The 22,838-nt window shown below is 36.9% G+C and overlaps 1 protein-coding gene across 4 annotated transcripts in view; it reads right to left on the bottom strand.

Moving 5' to 3' along the window:
* The window catches only part of NBAS (NBAS subunit of NRZ tethering complex), a 434,255-nt gene that overhangs the window by 389,261 nt on the left and 22,156 nt on the right, over positions 1–22,838 (bottom strand). For all 4 annotated transcript variants that reach the window (XR_004273780.1, XM_032294320.1, XM_032294322.1 and 1 more), the window contains 2 exons: positions 20,110–20,243; positions 18,587–18,685 (listed from right to left, as the gene is read on the bottom strand). Coding sequence is in view for 3 of the 4 variants with exons in the window: in XM_032294320.1 (XP_032150211.1) it covers positions 18,587–18,685; positions 20,110–20,243 (233 nt within the window). In the remaining variant the exon portion in view is untranslated. The remainder of the gene's footprint in view (positions 1–18,586; positions 18,686–20,109; positions 20,244–22,838) is intronic.

The following is a 22,838-nucleotide window of genomic DNA, read 5'->3' as shown; positions in this document are numbered from 1 at the left end:
GTTGCAGTGAGCCATGATCATGCCACTGACCTCCAGCCTGGTTGACAGAGTGGGTGAGAGACCCTGTCTGAAAAAGAGGCGGGGAAAGGGGAAAACACAGTCTGGATATTTGAAGATATTGACAGATTATTATTAATTATTTCGGATGTGCTAATGGCATCATGTTTATGTTTTAGAGCTCTCATTTTATAGAAATACTCACTGAGATATTTACAGATGAAATAATATCCTATCCAGGATTTACTTGGATATAATCCAGGGAAGGGTGTAGGGGAATGGCTCGGTATGCAGGTAAAATGAGACTGGTCACGAACTGATTGCTGAAACTGAGTAACAGGCACTAAGGAGTCAGTATACTACTCTACTTTTGCACACGTGTCAAATTTTCCATAAAGTTCTTTTTCAAAAAGTCCATTTGATAGGAAAAACTCCTCTAAATAAATAGAAACAAAAGGGGTAACTTGGAATATCCAAAGTTCAGAATTTAACCACAATGTTTTTTTAATCCAAAAACATGTGATTCATAAAACATACCTATAATAACTAGTAACCTGTATTTGAAAATAACATCACTATTTGAGAATTCAATAAAGTCCCAAAAGGCCATTATAAAGCAATTCCTTGATAACTGAAATAATCTCACTTTGATCAATGTCCAACATACATATTTATGTTAAAAACATATAGTAAACATATCAATATATTTATAATAAATAATTTCTACTAAATTTATGTTAATATATGTATGAAAATTTAAGTTGGCTGACTACTGAAGGAGTTACAGACCTAACTGATAATCCAGATTTTTTTTATGTCCTGGGTATCGGAAGACACTTCCTCTCTATGAATTCTGGAAAATACCATAGCCTTGCATAGATTAAACTGGTTACAAAAGGTTAAGATCCTCTGAGAACAAACGGGATTCAGTATCGGTACCCAGCTTTTCTCCATTCATGCCAGACTGAAGAATAAGTGGGAAAGCAGCAGAATGAAGAAACTCATCATGTGCTATTCCAATCACACAGTATGGCAGCTTTAGGACAGATATTCCAGCTCTAAGAATGTACACGTGTTCACACCTGCAAGTAGGCACGGGTGCTCATGTATGTTTAAAGGGGAAGAAATGGAGATGACTGAATCAACATCTTCACAAAACAGGCAACTGGCAGCTGCTGAGTGCAGGGCAGTGTGCAGGGCACTGAGTGTACAAAGATGAGCAAGGCATGCTCTCTGCATTTAAAAGCTCACTCTATAACAGAAAAAAAAAAAAAAGAAGGAAAAACACATGGGAGCATGGAATTAGTGGTGCAAAAAATGACAGAACAATCTGAAGATGATAAGCCAATCTAAATCTACTGAAGGGGTTTTCTTCAGTTATACATACCAAGGGGCCAGCCTGGGCAACATGTCTCTACAAAAAATACAAAAATTAGCTGGGCGTGGTGGCGCATGCCTATAGTCCCAGCTACCTGGAAGGCAGAGGCTATAGTAAGCCAAGATCGAGGCACCACTTCAGCCTGAGTGATAGAGCAAGGCTGTCTCAAAACAAACTAACTAACTAAAACCCCAAGGGTTATCAACCCCAATTCAGGACTCCATTACTTTACTACTTAATAAGACTCACAATGTTGACTAGAACTAATCTACAAGTGATTAAGAAAAAAAAATAGGCTGGGCGCAGAGGCTCACACGTGTAATCCTAGCACTTTGGGAGGCCGAGACGGGCAGATCACGAGGTTGAGATTGAGACCATCCTGGCCAACATGGTGAAACCCCGTCTCTACTAAAAAGTACAAAAATTAGCTGGGCGTGTGGCACGCGCCTGTAGTCCCAGCTACTTGGGAGGCTGAGGCAGGAGAATTGCTTGAACTCGCAAGGCGGAGATTGCAGTGAGCCGAGATTACACCACTGCACTGCACTCCAGCCTGGCACCTGGCGACAAAGCAAGACTCTGCCTCAAAAAAAAAAAAAAAAAAGAAAAGAAAAAGAAAAGCAGGCTTATGGTGATGATTGGCCAAGTAAAAATAAACATTCTCCATCACGATCACAGTGTTCAGAATAGGCTTCCAGGGCAACACTGGCCAGAAGCAAGGAGAAATAAAGTTCCGCTGGTAAAACCACGTAACTTTTTTTAAAAAGCCAGTCAATGGGAAAGAGAAGAGTCTGAAACTCAGCACAATATAGTCAATAAATGTTTGCTCAGGGGCTCTGAATATAAAGTCTATGCTTCTCATTAGGAAGCACAGAGTAAAGAAGGTACAGAGAGACCCACCTTCTCACTGCCTGCCCCCACTCCATGTTTCAGCAGTAAGATGTAAGGAGATCAGGTGGGGAGAAGGGAAGGGTCACAGCAGCGGAGGTAGAGAAAGGTGAGGTCACACTGATTAAAACAGACAAGACAATGCTAAGTCACGAATTTGGTATTTTTAAAGAAACATAGGAAGAACATTTCAGCTTGTAAGAGTTGTAAGAGATGAAAAGGGAGAGATACCATCTTCTTTGGTGAATACTTTAAACATGCCAATTCCTCTTAAATTAATTTACAAATTGAATACAATTTCACATACAATCCTGGAAGAATTTTTCATAGAACTGAGCAAACTGATTTAATGAAACTAGAAAAACACAGAATTCCCATGGGAGAATAAAGTTTTAAAGAAAAGCCAGCTCAGTTCACGCTGATGAATCTTTCACTTACGAGCTGGGCTTTGTACATCTTGACACGTAAACATTTCCCTACCCTGCCATCATTACAACATTCTCATTTGAATTTGACCGTATTAAAATTTACAACTTCCATCCATAAAATGAAGACTGGGCCTGTAATCCCAGCACTTCGGGAAGCCCAGGAGGGTAGGTCACCTGAGCACAAGAGTTCAAGACCACCCTGGGCAACATGGTGAAAGCCCATCTCTACTAAATACAAAAAAATTAACCAGGTGTTGTGGCATGTGCCTGTAGTCCCAGCTACTTGGGAGTCTGAGAAACGACAATCACTTGAGCCTGGGAGGTGGAGGTTGCAGTGAGCCGAGATCGCCCACTGCACTCCAGCTTGGGCTACAGAGTGAAACTCCATCTCAAAAAAAGAAGACATGGAAAAGGTATTTATAACACATAAAACTAACATAGCAATATTAATAGCCAGAATTTATAAAGATCTCCCACAATTAGTCCAAAAACAAAAAGCAGACAAAGGATAAGCCACAGCAAGTCACAAAAAAAGAAATCTAAAAGCCAATAATGCAGATTAAAACGAGAGATTATACCAGTCACCCTCTAGAATGTTTAGGGACCTAGTTACACTTACCAACCAACTAACCCCACAAACTCTGCTCTAAGGAAATTACAGAGAAATTCTTGCACAGGTACATTCATCTCTTGGCAAAAAACATTTTGTGCAGGACTTGTTTTGTTTTTTTTTTACTTTTATTTTAGGTTCAAAGGTACATGTGCAGGGTTTTTAGACAGGCAAATGTGGGTCACGGGGGTCTGCAGTGCAGATTATTTTTCACCCAGCTAATTAGCACAGTACTCGATAGGTAGTTTTTTGATCCTCACAGCACTATTTATAACGCTGAAAAGTTAGAAATACTTCAAATATTTAAAAGGGATGGACATATAAACACAAGTTTTTCAGGAAAACATACACAATGTGAAGGGAACAAATATATAAAAATATATTGGAAGGTCACATACCAAAATGATGACAGCTACCTCTTGAGAAAGTGAGACAAAAGAATGGAAGTAGGGAATTTTGTATTATTGTCTCTGATATTTATGTATGTCTGTGTATGTACACACACACACACACACACACACACACACACACCTTAGGTTAAAAAAAGACACATTTAATATTTGTTAACTGCATGTAGTAGGTACATAGGTGTACAGATGCTCCTTGACTTATGACTGGGTAACCAATAAACATATCATAAAGGGAAAAAACTGTAAGTGAAAAATGGGTGTTTTATACATGTGATGGGATGTCAAAACACACAACACAATATCTAAAAAATGCTGGCAACACAGTATATATTGTTTGCTTGCCTCATAATCTGATCACATTACCCTCGTGGTTGCATGGCAGACTGGCAGCTCCAGTTTGCTGCCATACCCAGCATCACGAGAGTATCCCACACATACTGCTAACCCAGGAAAAGATCAAAATGCTAAGTATAGTTTCTACTGAATGAATATTGCTTCTGTACCATCATAAAGTGGAAAAGTCTTAAGTTAAAAAAATCGCAAGTTGGGGACCATCTGTATATTACATCATTCTCTGTACCTCTCTTTCTCTCTCCCTTCTTTTAACTTAAAAAGAAGAACATCAAGATATAATATCCCAAATTATGCACATCCACTTCTCTAGTTAATGAAGTCTAGGGGAAAAAAAAAAAACAGTAAATTGACTGTAACACTTTGTATCAACCCACAAGTCTAGTAAAATACTGAAAAGGAAGTTATCGTATAATTTGCTTTGTGACATTTTGAGGTTGTGTATACATTAATGATTATGTCATAAGTATTCTGGGACTGGGACTTACTACTAAAATAATTATCAGGTTTTTTTTTTTTAAATGTGGTCCATAAAAGCTAACACTGTAGCAAATAATTTATATCATTAATGTTATTTGCTTTTGCATTAAATACCTCCACCTGGAATATTTACATGCGGTGGTAAACATTACATCCTTAAATATATAGAATATTTATTTGACTTTTAAGTGCTTAATTTCAAAATAACATTTTGAAGCAAATATTTTCAAATTATCCTATAAAAATACAGTAAAACTGAATTTTTATAATACAAATTAAATTATCTACACTAAAGCACATGACATGGAAATTAGCAAAACTTTACTTTCCCTTAACAAAAACAAAAGAGAGATAGAGAAAGAAAAAAATCATCATTCCCAATAACCTTTGTATTAGTCCGTTTTCACGCTGCTGATAAAAACATACCCGAGACTAGGCAATTTACAAATGAGGTTTACTGGACTTAACGGTTCCACGTGGCTGGGGAGGCCTCATCGTCATGGCAGAACGCAAGGAGGAGCAAGTCACATCTTACATGGAATGGCAGCAGGCAAAGAGAGCTTGTGCAGAGAAACTCCCATTTTTTAAGAACCATCAGATCTCATGAGACCCATTCACCACCACGAGAATAGCATGGGAAAGACCCACCCCCATGATTTAATCATCTCCCACCAGGTCCCTCCCACAATAGGTGGAAATTATTGGAGCTACAAGATGAGATTTGGGTGGGGACAGAGCCAAACCCTATCAGTCTTCAACCACAAATTTTATGGAAAATAACAGGAAAATGATGGGTCTAGAATCAGGAGTATCAAGTTCAACTAACCTTTGCAAAAAAGAAACTATACAATCTTGAGACATTTGTTTTACTCCATTAACAGTTACTAAACTGTGTATAACCCATGAGGAATATGCTAAGCCACTGAAGAAACATCTAATAAACTACTTCTAATTTTTTGGAAATCAATGTTTAGCATATCTTAAGTCTCACATTTCTCCAGTACCACATATGGTGTGCTGGCAGCAGGCCTGCATTCCATCTGTGCCTTCCTTTTCTCAAAGAGCCAGGGATATACATTCATGTAACAGGAGTAAATACGAGCAGAGTCCACTACAAGTAAAATCACCGGTAAGCACTGACCACTACTGCACAAGACCTCGTCAGCAACCTTTCAGTTAGGTACAAAAGCCGCGTAAAAGACACATTAACTGCATGAAGGAAGAGGTCAGAGAATGCTGCACAGGGTAGCACCAGCAAAAGGTTCATCCATTAAACAATTTCCCAGACAGATAAAGGGGTTAGGTAAAGAGCATTCTAAGCCAAGGGCGTTCTAAACCAACATGATGTACAAGAACACAGAGATGAGTTTGTAAATGGTGTGTTCACAGAACTATAAGAAATCAGTGAGTGCTTCTAGCCTCTAAAGGACAAGCAGGAAGTAACAGGGCAAAAGGTTCCAGGGCAGTTAGGTCCTTAATCATACAAATACTCTGTCTTGCTAACTTCCTGGGCAAGAAGTTAATCATGCTCTACCTTCTGTCACATAACAGTTATTTAAATCATACCTCCATTACTACACTTGGAGCCATTTGGGTGCTGACACTGTGACTAATTCATCTTTGTATCCTTTAGAGCATTTACCACAGTTGTTTCAAAAGACACGTCTCTCTGGGCACTACGTGCCAAGAACTACCATGGCACAAAGATAAATAAGACATAGTCCTTGTCCGTGTCTTAACTTCTCTAGGCTTCAGTTCTCCTACCTGAGAAATGAAGAGGTTGAACCAAATGATGAATGAACTCTTTTCCAGCTCTAAAATTCTAAGAGTCTAAAACTCAAAGCAGGAACACAGGTATTGGAGAACAAAAATAAACTGTGACTGATGGAGTAAAAAAAACCTAAGAAGGGGTGAATTAAAGGATCAGGATTAAAGGCAGAGGCTAGAGACGAACGGGGATGAGGTACCACAGATGTAGCCAGGGAAATAAGAGAAAAGGAAAGTATGAACAGAACGCAAGCCCCTAAGCAGCAGACTCTAGGTGATACTGACGAACTATGCAAGCTAGTGGGTACAGACATACAGTTAGATAAAAGGAGTAAGTTCTAGAGTTCTATAGCATAGTAGGGTGTCTATCGTTAACAATAATTTATCATATATTTCAAAATAGCTAGAAGAGAAGATTTGAAATGTTCCTAACACAAAGAAATGACAAATATTTGGGGTAATGGAGATCTTAAATACCCTGATTTGATCATTACACATTCTATGCATATATTTAAATACCATACATATGTACAATTATTATGTATCAATTTAAAATTTTTTAATTAACAAAAAAAGTTACACTAAAAATTGGCTCAAGAAGAAATATTAATGGCTTATTAAGGTTGTTTAACCTAATAAATGTTGGAAGAATCTGCCATCTAGTGGCTTAAAATTCTTTAAAACCAAAGAACCTGCCCAACGACCAGCTTGCTAAAGGCATACAACCAGTAATAAAGAAAAAGAAAGAATATACTCCCCGCGTCCCCAAATTTAAAAATGCCTTAGACTACACTTGACAAAGTAAGGGCTCAAAAAATGTCACCTATTACTTCACAGCTAGAAGACATAACTCTTGGGAAAACTGAAATGTTCCCAATATTAATTCATTGTATTACCTCCTAAACATTCTTTACTACAAAAATCCTGCTAGTTCAATATTTTAAATTCTGCTTATCCTTACTAAGGTACTTCTAAGAAGAAAACATATATAATCATGACACTTTACATCAGCAGTTCTCAGATATAGCATAAGAATCAGAATCACCTAAAAGGCTTATGAAAATAGATTACTGGGCCAACACTCTGGAGCATCTGGATCAGGAAGACTAGCATAGACTCCACTAATTTGCATTTCTTTTTTTTTTTTAATTTTTGAGACTGGGTCACATTCTGTCACCCAAGCGCTCAGTGGTGGCACAATCACAGCTCATTGCTGCGCACCTCCCAAATTGAAGTGAACTTCCCACCTTAGCCTCCCAAATAGTCAGGAATACAGGCATATGCATGCCTGGCTAATTTTTTTTTTTTAATCTTTTGTAGAGACAGGGATCTCCCTATGTTGCCCAGGCTGGTCTCAAAGACCTGGCACAAGTGGTCTTCCTGCCTTGGCCTCCCGAAGTGCTAGGATTACAGGCATGAGCCACTGTATCCAGCCAAGAATTTGCATTTTTAACCATTTCTCCAGTTACTCTGATGCTGCTGGTCAGGGACCACATTTCTGAGAACCACTGCTTTACTTTATGTTTGAAATCTGTTATCTGACCTCTAGAAGATACACTTTACTAAAGGTCAAATTAGGAAGCATCAGACTATTTAGTCAACATGCTTAAAAATAATCACAGAAAACTGATTATATTGAATGATTTATTATTAAAGACAAAACAAGGCAATTTTTCCTGGACTTCTAAGTTCATTAATGAAATCATTCCTTAGCAATTTGATAACTGGGCATCATATTTAAAACTGAGTGGTACTTGGCTATAAATTTTTTTAAATACAATTTAGAGTTTAGAATCAAGAAGTATGGAACGGTCAGGCACACTGACTTACATATGTAATTCCAGCACTTTGGGAGGCCCAGACAGGAGGCTGACTTGAAGCCAGGAGTTAGAGACCAACCAGCTTGAGCAACATGGCAAAACTCCATTGCTCCAAAAATTTAAAAAGTTGGCTGGATATTGTGACACATGCCAGTTACTCAGAAGACTGAGGAGGAAAGATCCCTTGAGCCCAGGAGGTAGAAGCTACAGCAAGCCAAGACCATATACATCATTACACTCAAACATGAAAGACAGAGCAAGACCCTGTCTTGAAAAAAAGAACTATGGAAAAAGATACGAAGTTCAATACTCCTTACTTTGTACCACCCAAAGAGAACTAGACCCACATGCAGACAGACTGCTGGATGACATAAAACAGGGACCAGAAAACATTTTGTGTAAAAGGCCAGATTATAAATATTTTAGGCTCCATGGGCCATACAGTCTCTCGCAACTACTAATTTATGTCAGAACATGAAAAAAAAGGAACAATATGTAAAAGAAAAAAATGTGTGGCTATGTTCCTATAAATCTTTATTTATGAACATTGAAATTTGAATTTCATATAATTTTCATATATCATAAAATATTCTTTTGAGGTTTTTTTCAACAACTTAAAAAATATAAAATCTATGCTTAGAAACAGACCTCCTTGGCCCACAGGCCAAAGTTGGTCAGAGAAAAGCTTACTGGACATGGGAATCAAAGACATGAATTTACTACCTAACAGTCATGCCATCTTAGGAAAGTTAAACCTCTAGGAGCTTAGGTTTCTCTACATACACAGCAGCAGTTATGAAACCTTCTCATATTGTGATGAGTAGGATTCAGCATATATAAGTATCTGGTCATCAGTAAAGGCTCTATAAAGTTAATGTCATCTACTATAATCTTAACTCCAATTGAAATCAATTCAGAAAGTGTCTAAAACTTGCAAGGTGCTAAGCTAGTAGTGCAGAAAATACTTTATAATGAAATCAGGTATTCCCTGCCCTCATGGAGTTTACATTCCTGTGGGTTAATGAGACTGTAATTTCACCAAAGAAAAGTTTGGAAAAAAACCTGTTTTAGGTCTTCCATTCATACAATTGTTCCACCATGATCTTACATTTTAATTCTTCCAAAGTCAGGCTTCCATTTATTTACTGAGAAATATTTATTGAGGACCAATTATGTGTCAAGCCCTATTCTAAAAGCTGAAAACGGAGCTGTAAATAACACAGATGAAGTTTCTGCCTTCATGGAAATTACATTCCAGGGTATTAATATTGCTTTCTCTCTTTATATGCTTTGATAAAATCAAGCATATTTAACAATTTAACCAAAATCTACTGACAGGTACTCCATGCAAAGCACCTTGCTGCAGAGACTAATGATACAGTTCTAAGACAGAATGTCTGGCTTTAAAACCAATGGCATTTTGAGAAACAGGAATTTACACATGCCTAGAGTTATCTAGACCAGGGGCCAGCAAATTACAGCCCCTCAAATCAAATTCAGCCCACCACCAATTTTTGTAAATAAAGCTTTATTGGAACACAGCCACGCTGTGAATTTCATATGTTGTCATATCTGCTTTCACACTGCAGAAGGTGAGTTAAGTAGTTGTAAGAGACCATATGGCCTGCACAGCCTAAAATATTTACAATCTGCCCCTTTACAGGAAGTGTGCTGACCATTGGCACAGAGCAAAGAAAACATGAGAAGATGTAATAGAAAGCTCGACAGATTAAAGGCCAAACTACAAAGGGCCTTTAATACTAATCTAAGAAGTTATATCTCTATCCCAAAGGTTAAAGGAAATTACAGAAAGACTTTTAAGTAGAGAAGTAAATGATCAGGCTTGTATTTTAAGACTTGTAAGTCTTTCTGACAACAGAATTGAAAAGAAATTAGAGGAAGAGGAAGCAACTTGATAAGTAAATTGGGTCAGAAGTGATGAGGGTCTGCAGTATAAGGATGGTACTAGAAATGGAGAGGAGGGGGCAAATTTGAAGCATACTAAAGAAGAAGAATCAACAAGGCTTGGAGATGATAAGAATGAGCTGAGAGTTATCTAAGATAAATCTCAAGTTTTGGCCTGGTGGAAATATTATACATCAAGATATAGGAATACATGAGAAGAAGCAGGTTTAAAGGGGGAAAATGATGAACACAGAGTATAATGAGTATGAGGTACTTGTGAACTCTTCAAGAAAAGATGTTCAGTAATCAAGGGAATAAATAGCTTTGTGGCCCAGTAGTAACTTCTGGGATACAGACTTAGAAGATATTACATATTCATTTAAGTGGTTAAAAACCATTAGGTTTGGATAAGGCTGAGTATAAAAATACATAGAATAGGTAAGGGAAAAAAATATAGCCAAAAGATTTCATTAAAACGCCATGAGAATTAACAACCAAGTTTAACATAACAGCAATATACAGTTGACCCTTGAATAACACAGGGTTACGGGTGCCAGCTCCGAAGCAGGCAAAATGCATGCATAACATTTGACTGCCCCAAAATTTAACTACTATTAACCTAAAGTTGGCCCAAGTCTTACTGATAACAAAAACAGTGTTAATAACACATATTTTATATGTATTGCATACCATATTCTTACAGTAAAGTAAGCTAAAGAAATAAAAATATTATTAAGAAAAATCATAAGATTAAATACATTTACAGTACTGTGCTGTATTTATCGATACTGGGTGTTTACATAGACTGTTTACAAGATGAATCATCTGTCTGAAATGGTAGGCACCACAGCTACAGATTTAGCCTATGGTGTATATCGAGCAAGTCAACTTTTTCTTGTCATGTCATGACTTTTCCCTGTTTCCCAGGAGCACTTCCAGCATCACTAGTGGCACTTTATATGGGTCCCATGGCATTGTTCAAGGTTTAAAGTACTGCACTAAACAGGATAAAAAATGCACGAGAACCTCAAGAGATTACTTTTTACTCTGATATGCAATTTACTGGAGAGACTAAAGGCTCACTTGGAGATGATTAGTGTCATGCAACATTTTAAGTGGATACTTGCAACACTTGAGCTCACTGCAATAGCAACAGGAGGTGACTACAAAATTATTACTGTAGTACAGTATTACCACAGCTAATTTATGCAGTTATTATTTAATACTACATTTTTATGACTGTTTACATTTCTCATGACTGTGAATGTCATCATACACGGTCTGTAAGTTTTAATAAATGTTTTTATAAGAGATTTGTGTATATTATATAATAAAACAGAATCATATCTGCATATATTTTATGCATTAATGACATATCTAACTTTTTCTTAATATTTTTGCTACTTCCAAGGTATGTGGTTCATCTGCAAGTTTCTTCAAATTGTTGCAAATCTTAAAAAAAAATTCTAATATATTTATTGAAAAAAAATCTGTGTATAAGTGGACCCATGCAGTTGAACCCTGTGTTGTTCAAGGATCAGCTGTACAGTCAGTCCTCCATTTCCATGGGTTCTGCATACATGGATTTAACCAGCCACAGGTGAAAAATATTCAGGAAAAATAATGGATGGTTGCATCTGTAAGGAACATGTATAGAATTTTTTTCTTGTTATTATTTCTCTAAACAATACAGTATGACCACTATTTATAGAGCATTTACATTGTATGAGGTATTATAAGTAACCTAGAAATGAGAAATACATGGGAGAATGTGCGTAGACATATGCAAATACTATGCTATTTCATTCAGGGATTTGACCATTCATGGATTTTGGTATCCACGAGGGGTCCTAGAATCAAGCCTCCACAGACACCAAGGAATGACTGTGCAAAAATAAATGTATTTCTATGGGCCAGATGCGGTGGCTCACAACTGTAATCCCAGCACTTTGAGAGTCCGAGACAGGTGGATCACCTGAAGTCAGGAGTTTGAGACCACCCTGACCAACATGGTGAAACCCCATCTCTACTAAAAATATAAAAATTAGCCAAACGTGGTAGTGGGCATCTGTAATTCCAACTACTTGGGAGGCTGAGGCAGAGAATCATTTAAATACAGAAGGTGGAGGTTGTAGTGAGCCAAGATCATGCCATTGCACTCCAGCCCTGGGGACAGAGCCAGACTCTGTCTCCAGTAAATAAATAAATAAATAAATAAATAAATAAATAAATAAACTTTCTACTAGCAGTGAACACTGATAAAAAGTAACTAAGGTCAGAAATAAATCTCAAAGTTCAGACACTAGTGTACCTCTTTCAAATCATTTTTTGGCATATGAAAGGTATCATTTACATAATCTTTGTATTTGTTCATTTATTTAAAGTTAGCACAGAAAAGCTAAGTTAATTGAGCTTTATCATAACCACTACTCTCTGTGACACCACAGATTTTTTTACGCAAATTAAAAAGATTTGTGCATGTAGAACCTAAAAACACCATGCTGCCATATTTGGGAGATACGTGGTAAACGGGAAAGAATAAAATAATACCTGAAATGGAGTGATTCCCTGGCTGCCAAGATGATGGTGGTGATTCCTACCTGTGATATGGGGTGCAAGGTGCCCCACACAGGTTTTGCAAAGGCAGATGTTTTGAGTAAATGTGATAATATAGATTGTGTGTCTGCTCTTGTTACATGTCCCAGTCCAAACTTGGGTGGGGATGGAGGGAGAGTTGATAGCATCATATCTGTGGTTTTATAAAATATATGTATACAAATATTCTCTAGCTATGAATATACATAAAGAACAAATACATGTGTCAATTAGAAGGTTCCTGGCAAATGGAATTTAAGTATAAAGTTTTACTAGCAAGGCTCTCCTTACTGTAGACATGAAAAATCCAGGTACGTCAGCTAAATATCAATATTATAACACCTCTTTTTCTGCCTGGGCTTACTAAACAAACTTCTGATTACAACCGGGATTCCCATATAGGTCTGTCAAGAAAAGTGTCCTGGTCCATATTATAGTTTTCAAAATAAAATATTAAATTGGCTCATTGATGCTTTTTTCTTTACATCAACCTTTTGAGCTACGTTAGCCCCTAAGTGTGATATCCTCTCCGCAGGTTGACAAATTCAGTTTTCTGGGTCTTTGAAGTTTTCTGGACAAGGGTAACCTTGCTAAAGAAACGGTAGGTTGTAGAAAACTTTCTCACTGAGCATCAAATCGTGATGGCATGAACTTGTGTTTTACTCACGTGTGTCACCCCTACCCACAAACAAGTGCCTTTGCAGTCTGACTGCCATGTTGTAGGCTTCCAAGGAAGTCAGAATAAACACACACATGCATACACATGCTCACCCCAGGCAGAAAGACACGAGAAGATGGGTATCCAGTTCTGCTACTTCTACACCTGTATCATCCATCAATCTTAGCTCCTCATGGGCCCAGGCCTGGCCTCAAAGTACTTCTCAACCCAGATTTTTAGGCAGTTACAACCAATGGAAGGGAGATGGCATCTAAAATGAAATTCACTGCTATCCCTCATGACGGTAACTGCAAAGCAAGGAACATATACTAGTCATTATCCCATTCATCCTATTAGGTCTCCCTGAGCACAAGGAACTTTAACTGGAGGGGAGGAAAGGATCAGAATCACCTGATCAAGCCTTTGACAGTGGGACCTAGGTATGCATTTTTTTTAATGCTCACTAGGTAGTTCTGCTGTCCACACCTTGTTAAGAGCCACTGGCCTGGCAGAGAATGTGAATAAAAGTACTAAGGAATAAATCAACTTAGAGTTCTTGGATGTTCTTGCCTGTTTCCTTCCCTTAACCCACAGCTGATGCTAAAGAACATCAGTTGAAGACTTAATTCCCTCTGGATCCTTAGGGTGGATTTAAGCAACTCCTCTGCAAAAACACAATATATTTAGCATCTACCTATATGGTTCATTCCATACCTACCTTTTATCCAGATTTAATTGACTGCCCAGGTTCTGAAACCAAATTCCCAATTTCCAACCCAATACCAGCAATTTAATTTATTATTATTATTACTGAGATGGAGTCTTGCTCTGTCGCCAGGCTGGAGTATAGTGGTACGATCTCAGCTCACTGCAACCTCCAACTCCCGTGTTCAAGTGATTCTCCTGCCTCAGCCTCGTGAGTAGCTAGGACTACAGGCACCTGCCACCACACCTAGCTAATTTTTGTATTTTTAGTACAAATAGGGTTAACATGTTGGCCAGGATTGTCTTGATCTCTTGACCTCGTGATCTGCCCACCTCGGCCTCCCAAAGTGCTGGGATTACAGGTGTGAGCCACCACCACCCCCAGCCCCAACAGTTTAATTTTTGAAGTCTTGCTCAAACTGGTTCTCCCAGGAAAAGTAAGTCTTGTCTCTGAAGCCTGCTGTTGCCTGCCAGGTATCCCTGGCACTGGATCTTTCCACATGCCTGCTATTAAACTCTCCACCACAATTTCCCTCTGTCAAATGCTACACAATAGTCTATAATGAGCCTCCCTGGTGCTTGAGGAGCTATGGTTGGTGCCCAGTATAGGGCCAGAAAAGTGTGGTCCAGAAAAAGTAAATGACTTGCCTTGAGATTACATAGCTAGAAAGCAGGACAACCAAGAACAGAATTCAAGACTCCTGTACACATCTGATTACATTTAAAAATATTTTTTAAATCTTTTATAAATATAAAACCAACTGTAGTAGTGGTTGTACAACTCTATACATTTAGTAAAAATCAATGGATTATATACTGAAAATCAGTGTCACAGGGTCATCAAGGAATTGGAGCAGGAGTGGCTTTTCAAAAGTACAACTTCTCCCTACAGAGTCAGCATGTTCTCTTCCTTTTGACTTTGTTGATATGTAAATTAAGGTCTAGGAGTAGTTACCTTCAAACAGTAATCACCTTTCTGTAGCTATCAGGAAATGTTAGAAATACAAAGCCATGTCAGATGTTGATATAAAAATTTTCAACAAAATTGAAAACAAAAATAGCAACAAAATCTTAAAAATAAAAATGTTATATACTACTAAAAGCAATGTGCCAATTAAATATCTATACATTAACTCTTCCATTTGAACCTAACTTATTAAGTGTTATTTGGGACTGTGTGACTCCCACATAGGGTGTAAACTCATACAGGACAGGGACTACATTTGAATCTCCACCAGCAAGCACAGTACTCACTGTGTACAAAAAACTTAATGTCATCTCCTTTAAAATGCAGAGATCAAAGAACCCTCTCAGCCAGAATCAGGCTATAATCTATGCTAAAACCAACAGAGGAAAAAGAACAATAAGAACCAAGCAAAGAAGGCATTGAGGTGTTGGGGGAGGCTGAAGAATGGAAGCACAACTGGAATGAGATAGTCTGAGTTTTTAAGGAGGATAAAATACATTCATTAGGCTGTGAGTTAGGATATGTAAAAAAGAAAATAGTCAAAATCAGCATATTCACAGAGCTTATCCCAAAGCTTCTCAATTAATTTTTGTTTCCTATTACCAAATTTAGCACCTCAGTTTCTCTTCAATGATGCTCGTAACATTAGACAAAACAATGAATTTCATAAAACCCTGAGTTTGTATATTACCAATTTATCCCAATTCCACTCTGGCTGATTTATTTCATATTTATAAACTCTTTGTGGATGATAAACATAACAGGCCCACATTACTAGAGTAACTGAAACTAAATAAAAATGTGATATTTCAGCTTATTTCATTTAAAAAAAAAACTACATAATGGAAAATATAAACAAGCTAGCAAAATTTTTGCCACGCACAACAGGCCGCTTATACATACTCCTTGCTTTACAACAATTTTCATTCAGAAACAATAATGCAGTCATCCATCTCCTGTGATAAGTACATTTTAAAATGCAGCAAACTAAAAAGAACTATTAACTACAAGGAGAATCAACAAGAAAGAAGTTACCGGGTGGGTCTTACTATGTCACAGAAGCCCTGCATGATTCAGCACTGACCACGCTCTCTTTGACCTCACCTTATTACTCTGCGTCTCAATCTGCTTCAGCCTAACTGGTCTCATTGCTGTTCCTAGAAAATGCTAAGCACACTGCCAACTCAGGGCTTCTGATTTGGCCGTTCCTTCTGCATAGAGTGCTCTTCCCCCAGATACCTAATACCCCCACCTATTGCAGGTCTTTGCACAAATGACACTTCCTTGATGAGAGTAATGTGGCCGCCATATTTAAAAGTGTAACCTGCGCCCCACTCTCCCACCTTTCCACTCTCCACCTCTGATTTTTTTTCCCATAATACTTAGTTAATCACATATTTTACATTCATTGTTTGTTGTCCGTCACTCCCTCAAAAAGTTCCACAAGGAAGACATACCCTAAGCACCTGGAACAGGATGTGGCACAGAGTAGGAAATCAGTAAGTGTTTGCTGGATGAATAAATAAAACTGGAAAATCACTGAAATCATACAACACTATACAAGCTTCTTGTCTTACCTATGAATATCATCTACATAACCATAATAATACTATAAAATTATGATATAAAAGGATATAATATATAACATAACAGGAGAACAAACTGAAGAGTCTTTGTGCATACACGTGGTAGAGTAGGTAAGAAAACTTTGAGGAGACATCCACCTTCCACAACGGGAAGACAATAAACACTGTGTAAAATTGGAATCAAGAAGTACACTATAAGCTTTCCATTTAAATGTATGAAAAGAATCAAAGGAATCAATTAAAATAGCTAAAAGTGGTTACCTTTGGAAAGCAAGAAGTTGGGTAAAGGAGTCAGTTTTTAAAAGTAAACACTAGAAATTATGTGCAAATATAACGTAAAAATAAAACGTAAATATAAAAAAAATTTTAAGGCAACTCACATCTTAGTTAAAAAAAAATACTCCTTATGCATATAATAGACTAAGAATTAAGCAGATTATATAAAAATGTCAACAACAAACCTCCTACCAAAAGAAAAGAAACAAAACCAGCATTTCACAGATGAGCAAACATGAATGGCCAATCACATATAAAAAGCTACTCAGTTTCATTAGTAACTAGGGAAGTACAAATTAAAACCACAGTGACATGTTCTTCTACACCTACCAAATCAGCAAGCATTTAAAAGTCTCACAACATCAAGAGTATTAATGAGAATGTGAAATGAGAGTAACTTTCATATGCTGCTGATGAGACTATAAACTGGTACAAATACTCTGAAAAACATTTGAGATTATCTAGTAAAGGCGAAGATGTACTAACCTGACAATCCAGCATTGCCACTCCTAGTTATATATCCTACAGAAACTTTTGGACATATGTGTCAGAGAAATACATGATTATTTTTACCACAGTACTATCTTTATAACAAAAAAATTAAGAACTAAATTTTCTTCTACAGGAGAATGAATAAATATGTGGCAAATCATTTGTAAAATGAAATGTCCTAAATAGTAGTTAAAAATGATAAAGCAAGAAAAGCACCAAAAAGCAAGTCATGAAGTGAGACTTGTATGTCTTCTGTGTGATTCCATTTACATAAAGTCAAAACAGCAAAACTAAATATGAATGAGTGATAAAACTACAAAGAAAGCAAGAAAATTATATACACAAAGCTCAGGACAGCAGTCATCTTTAAACAGAGACAATGGAATCAGGGAAGAGCACAAGGAGGACTTCAGAGAGAGCGTGTGTGTGTGTGTGTGTGTGTACACGTCTGTGTTCTTTTGTAGTATAAAAAGTTCATAATAACAAAGTCCTGAACTAAACACAAACATATGACTAAACAGAATACAAACTTGCATACATTTTCAATCAAAAAGACTTAAGTATACTGAGAGTCCAAGTTAAGGACTTGCCAATTAAACACAGAGTAAGTCTCAAAATTCAAAAGCTCAAGTTAGGTCTGTCTTACTCAAAATTTAATACTATACCCATTTATGAAACCAAATATTTAGCTTGGCTATCCTATAAAATGCATGTGACTTCTGTTATCAAATAACAAAATTAAAGGGGAGAAATCACTGGAAGTAGAAAAAGCCATAAAGTTTCCAGTAACTTTCAATGTAGATGGCAAATACACAGGGGAGTGTATTTGTATGTGAATGATGGGACACAGTTGTTGGAAGAAATGTGCAACATCAGTACAGCCCAAACTAGCAAGGAAAGACAGAAGGGAAGAAGCATCTCCTAAGGCCCTTCTGTGTGAGGGCACCTAATATATAGTACTAGTTCTCCCACTAATTATCTGAGTTAGACATCACACTCATTTTAAAGATGAAAAAAATAAGGTCCAGAGGGTTAAAAGAGGAGAATAAATTCCTCATGGAATATTCCCAGTGCCCACCTGGCTCAGTGAGCCAGCTGGAACAGCAGGAATAATCAGATGACAACAATATTATAGATATTAAAGATAAGTACGCACAAAAGGAGGAAATTAAGAAGTCAACATAAGAATCAAAATAGTTTCTTCTCCCTGAACCTGAACCAAGATTTCTATATCCACCTAATATTCCACTAAATATGAGAACGAATGGTTACTTACCTGTGACCAGGATGATAAATAGCAGTGTTGATTCCATGAGGATAATGACTACTGAAGCTGAAACAGTGACTTTCTTGGTAGCTCTGATTTGTTCCAACACTAAATTTAAGAAGGTAAGTAAGACATAAATACCATTAAACAACAATGAATATCACTAAATACCCAAAAACATGTCTAGAATTTAAAAGACAGACAATATCAAATATTGCTGAGGATATAAAACAACCAGAACTCTGTTACAATGAGAAGGCAATTGATAAAACCAGTTGGTAAAAAGCATGGAAGTTTTTTATAAAAATAAACTGTATCTACCCTATGACCCAGCAATCCCACTTGAAGATATTGACCCAAGAGAAACGAAAATGTATATCCATAAAGACTTGTACAAGAATGGTTGTAACAGCATTATTTGCAATAGCCCAGAAGTGGAAACACGGTTCTATCAATAGAAGAATGGATTTTTAAAATCATGAGCTATTCATACAATAAAATACTAATCATCAGTAAAAAGGAATAAAATATTTTTACACTTTAAAAATATGAATATCAAAATATGATGACTGAAGGAAGACTTAGACACAAAAGTACATACTACAATTATTCCTAGATGTCCTTGGTGGACTGGATCCAGGATGCTCAGAGGATAACAGAATCTGCAAATGTTCAAGTCCTTGGTATAAAACGGCATAGTATTTTCATCTAACCTACACACATCCTCCTGTATACTTCGAATCATCTCTAGATTCCTTATAATACCCAATACAATGTAAATGCTATGTAATGGTTGTTATACTATATTGCTCAGGCAATAATGACAAGAAAAAAAGTCTGTACATGTTCAATACAGATACAATTTTTGAATCTTCTCAATCCACAGTTGATCAAATCTACAAACAGAACCCATAGATACAGAGGGATGACTATATGTTATTCCATTAACATAAATTATTAGAATGGGCAAAACTAATCTGTGATTTAAAAAAAAAAAATCAACAATAGTTGTTCTGGGAGTGGGTATGGAAAGAGAATTACTGGGAAGGGGCATGAGGGAACTTTCTAGTATGATGGTAATGTTCCATATCTTGACAGAGGTTTGAATTGCACAAATGTATGCGTTTGTCATAACTCACTAGCTGGTATAATTAAGATGTATACATTTCACTGCATGCAAATTTCACCTCAAAAGAAAGAAAACTATAAGCAAATATTAAACTCTAATCAATAATACGCATGCTAAAGCATTTGAGTACTGATCTCCAACTCACTATGAAATAATTAACAGCTGGATAGAGGCATGGACATATGATTAGAAATATGGTATAGCAAACATAGTAAAATCCTAATTGTAAAATCCAAGTGGAAGCAACGGGTGTTCACTACACCATTCGTTCAACTGCCCTATTATGTTGGCAATTTTTCATAATAGACAGAAGGGAAAAAAAAACAAAGAAATACCAAAATCTGACATTAAACCAGAAAAATAAACATTATTTCAAACATGGCTTCCCAAAGTACATTTTTACCTTACAAGGTAACTTCTAAGTTCTCCTCGGTAATTGATGACCAAGAGTTCTGCAGACCACTGCGCACTTGCTTTGTATTCTAAAAACATCAACCCAGCAATGGCGTAGCTTAGGTCACCTATAAAACTAGAAGCCTACAGAAGAGGGAAAAATTAAGTTAGTGAAAAAACACTAGATAACAGTTAACACATGTGTAATTGGAGAATAACTGATACACTGGCTTCAGGCACACTTTATGTAAGATAACCTCAGAATTTCTCTGTATACTCAAAAATCATGCAAGTCAGACTGCCTAGATCTAGACACCCAAATCTAGGTCAGCCCTCTCAGACGCAAGCTGAAACCACAGCAGCCCCTTTGAAAATGTTCACCTACACAGTAAATTTCTATTCAGATTTTATGCCAATTGCAGAAAAAAATAAAGATAATGCCACCACTCAGACTCAAAAACCTCTAAGAGCTTGTTTAAAGATACAAGCTTCCAAATGTTAATTTCCACTGCCAGCAGCAGATTATGCTAAGTCTCCAGTTTCCATCTGCCCAATCAGCAACCTAAAGAAAAGGACACATAAAATACTCAGTGTTAACCTTTCTCGATCAACAAAACACCAGGCCAAACTGTTAAAGATGTGAAGGCCTGTACACCTTGGGAAGCACACAAAATAAAGTTCATCACCCTTGAAGGGGATTTGAATATGCCAACCCAAAATATGCCACTTTGGCACAAGGATTATTTTGTGCTGAAGGCAACTGAGAATCAACAGATGCAGGAAAAATTATCTGCCCCGCCCCTTAACTGCCTAAAAACAAGGCACAAATTTCTCTTTGTGAAAGTGCTCCTCAGTACCAGGAGGAGGAGACGGACTCAGCACTGGAAGTCAGAAGTCACAGCAAGATGAGTCTGAGTAAACAGACTTATTAAAATCCCTTTATTCCATTAGTAACTCCCATGCATTTCTTAGTCACTTTCCCACAATTTACCACCTCAAAAAGCCAAAATTCCCTTTCTTTTGTCTAATCACTTCTCACCAATTTATATTCCTTTATTAAAATGGTATATAAGGCTGGACGGGATGGTTCGCATCTGTAATCCCAACACACTGAGAGGCCAAGGCGGAAGGACCACTTGAAGCCAGGAGTCCAAGACCAGCCTGGACAGCATTGCAAGATCCTGTCTCTACAAAAAATTTAAAAGATTAGCCAGGTGCGGCTGCACTATGATCATGGTGTGGCTGCACTACGATCTCCAGCCTGGGCAACAAGAAGACTCTATAAAAAAATAAAACATGGTATATCAGCCTGAGTCTAACCACTTCTTTGAGTTTTCACATCTTTTCTGAGACGCTCCCTGTGCATGTAAAAATATAAATAAACACTGTACAACTTTTCTCCTGTTAATCTGTCTTTTGTCAGTTTAATTTGCAGGCCCCTAGCTGCTAAATTTAAGCAGACAGAGAAAAAGGTTTTCCTCCCAAACACCCTGAATGGTTCCTCATTTTCTAGAACCACATAATGAACACTTGATATATGGCTAGTCTGAATTGAGATATGTCATAAATACAAAAATACACATCACATTTCAAAGACTTAAAATCAAAGAAGGAGCACAAAATATCACATTAATAATGTTTTATACTGATTATATGTTGAAATTATAACATTTTGGATATATCAGATAAAATATGGTATTAAATAAATTTCACTTTTTTCTTATTTTAGTTTCTCATTGTAGTTATTATTGTTAAATAAACTTCACCTGTCATTATTGTATATGTGACCAAATATAATTTAATATTACATTTGAGCACATATACAGCTCACATTGTATTTCTTGTAGCCAGAAATAGTCTACAAAATAATAATCCAGATTCCTTAGTTTGGCTAAGACTTCCATAATATAAGAACAACACACATTTGTAGTCTCTCCACTCATTATTTCTGAAAAAAAATAATTCTCTATATCATTGGTTTTCAACTCTAGTTTCTCATTAGAATCAGCCGAAAAGCTTATAAACAATATTAATACCAAGGCCCCACTCAGATCAAATAAATCAGAATCTCTGCGAGCTGCAGCCGGGCAATCTGGCAATTTGTTTTTTTTTTTCTTTGCCTTATAAAGCTCTGCAGGTGATTCTAAGATACAGCCAGAGTGAGAACCACTGTTCTAGCTGACCCTATAACTTGTTTAGTTGACAAAGGAGGATACAAACTAAAGAGCACTAGATGCCTAGAAGAGACACTATTAACTGAATTGTCATACAAACGTCATTTTGTTTCCACTCAATCTTAGTTTTCTAGACAAAATGAGACCAATATCCGCCCAATCTACTCAAAGGTTGTGAATATAAGATCATAATATACATCAAACGCATTAATAAAGTAGTACACAAATACAAATTACTACTACCACTTTTTTTTCTCCACTCTCCTTTTCCATTTCTATTTCCTGTAGGGTAACAAGTTCTAATTCCTCTTGAAGTTGTTCCTGTTGCAACAGCCCATTGACTTCTTTTTGCCACTGGAACTTTATAACAACTTTCTGTATCTATATTTAGTGTTTGCTTACTACCATGTGGTTTACAGCTGGATAGTGTATTACAAAATACAAGGAATAAATATTGCCTGTATATAGATCTCTAACTAGATTCTGGGCATCTTACATTCACAGCTTATTATTCTGATTTATATTTGTATTATTCCCCCCTCTTCACACTCTTTTACTCAAGTAC

Source organism: Sapajus apella, unplaced genomic scaffold, assembly GCF_009761245.1.
Source record: "Sapajus apella isolate SASKATOON/1434 unplaced genomic scaffold, GSC_monkey_1.0 scaffold31, whole genome shotgun sequence".
Taxonomy (NCBI): domain Eukaryota; kingdom Metazoa; phylum Chordata; class Mammalia; order Primates; family Cebidae; genus Sapajus; species Sapajus apella.
The sequence above is the reverse complement of the archived record's forward strand: the minus strand, read 5'-3'. Positions and strand labels throughout refer to the sequence as shown.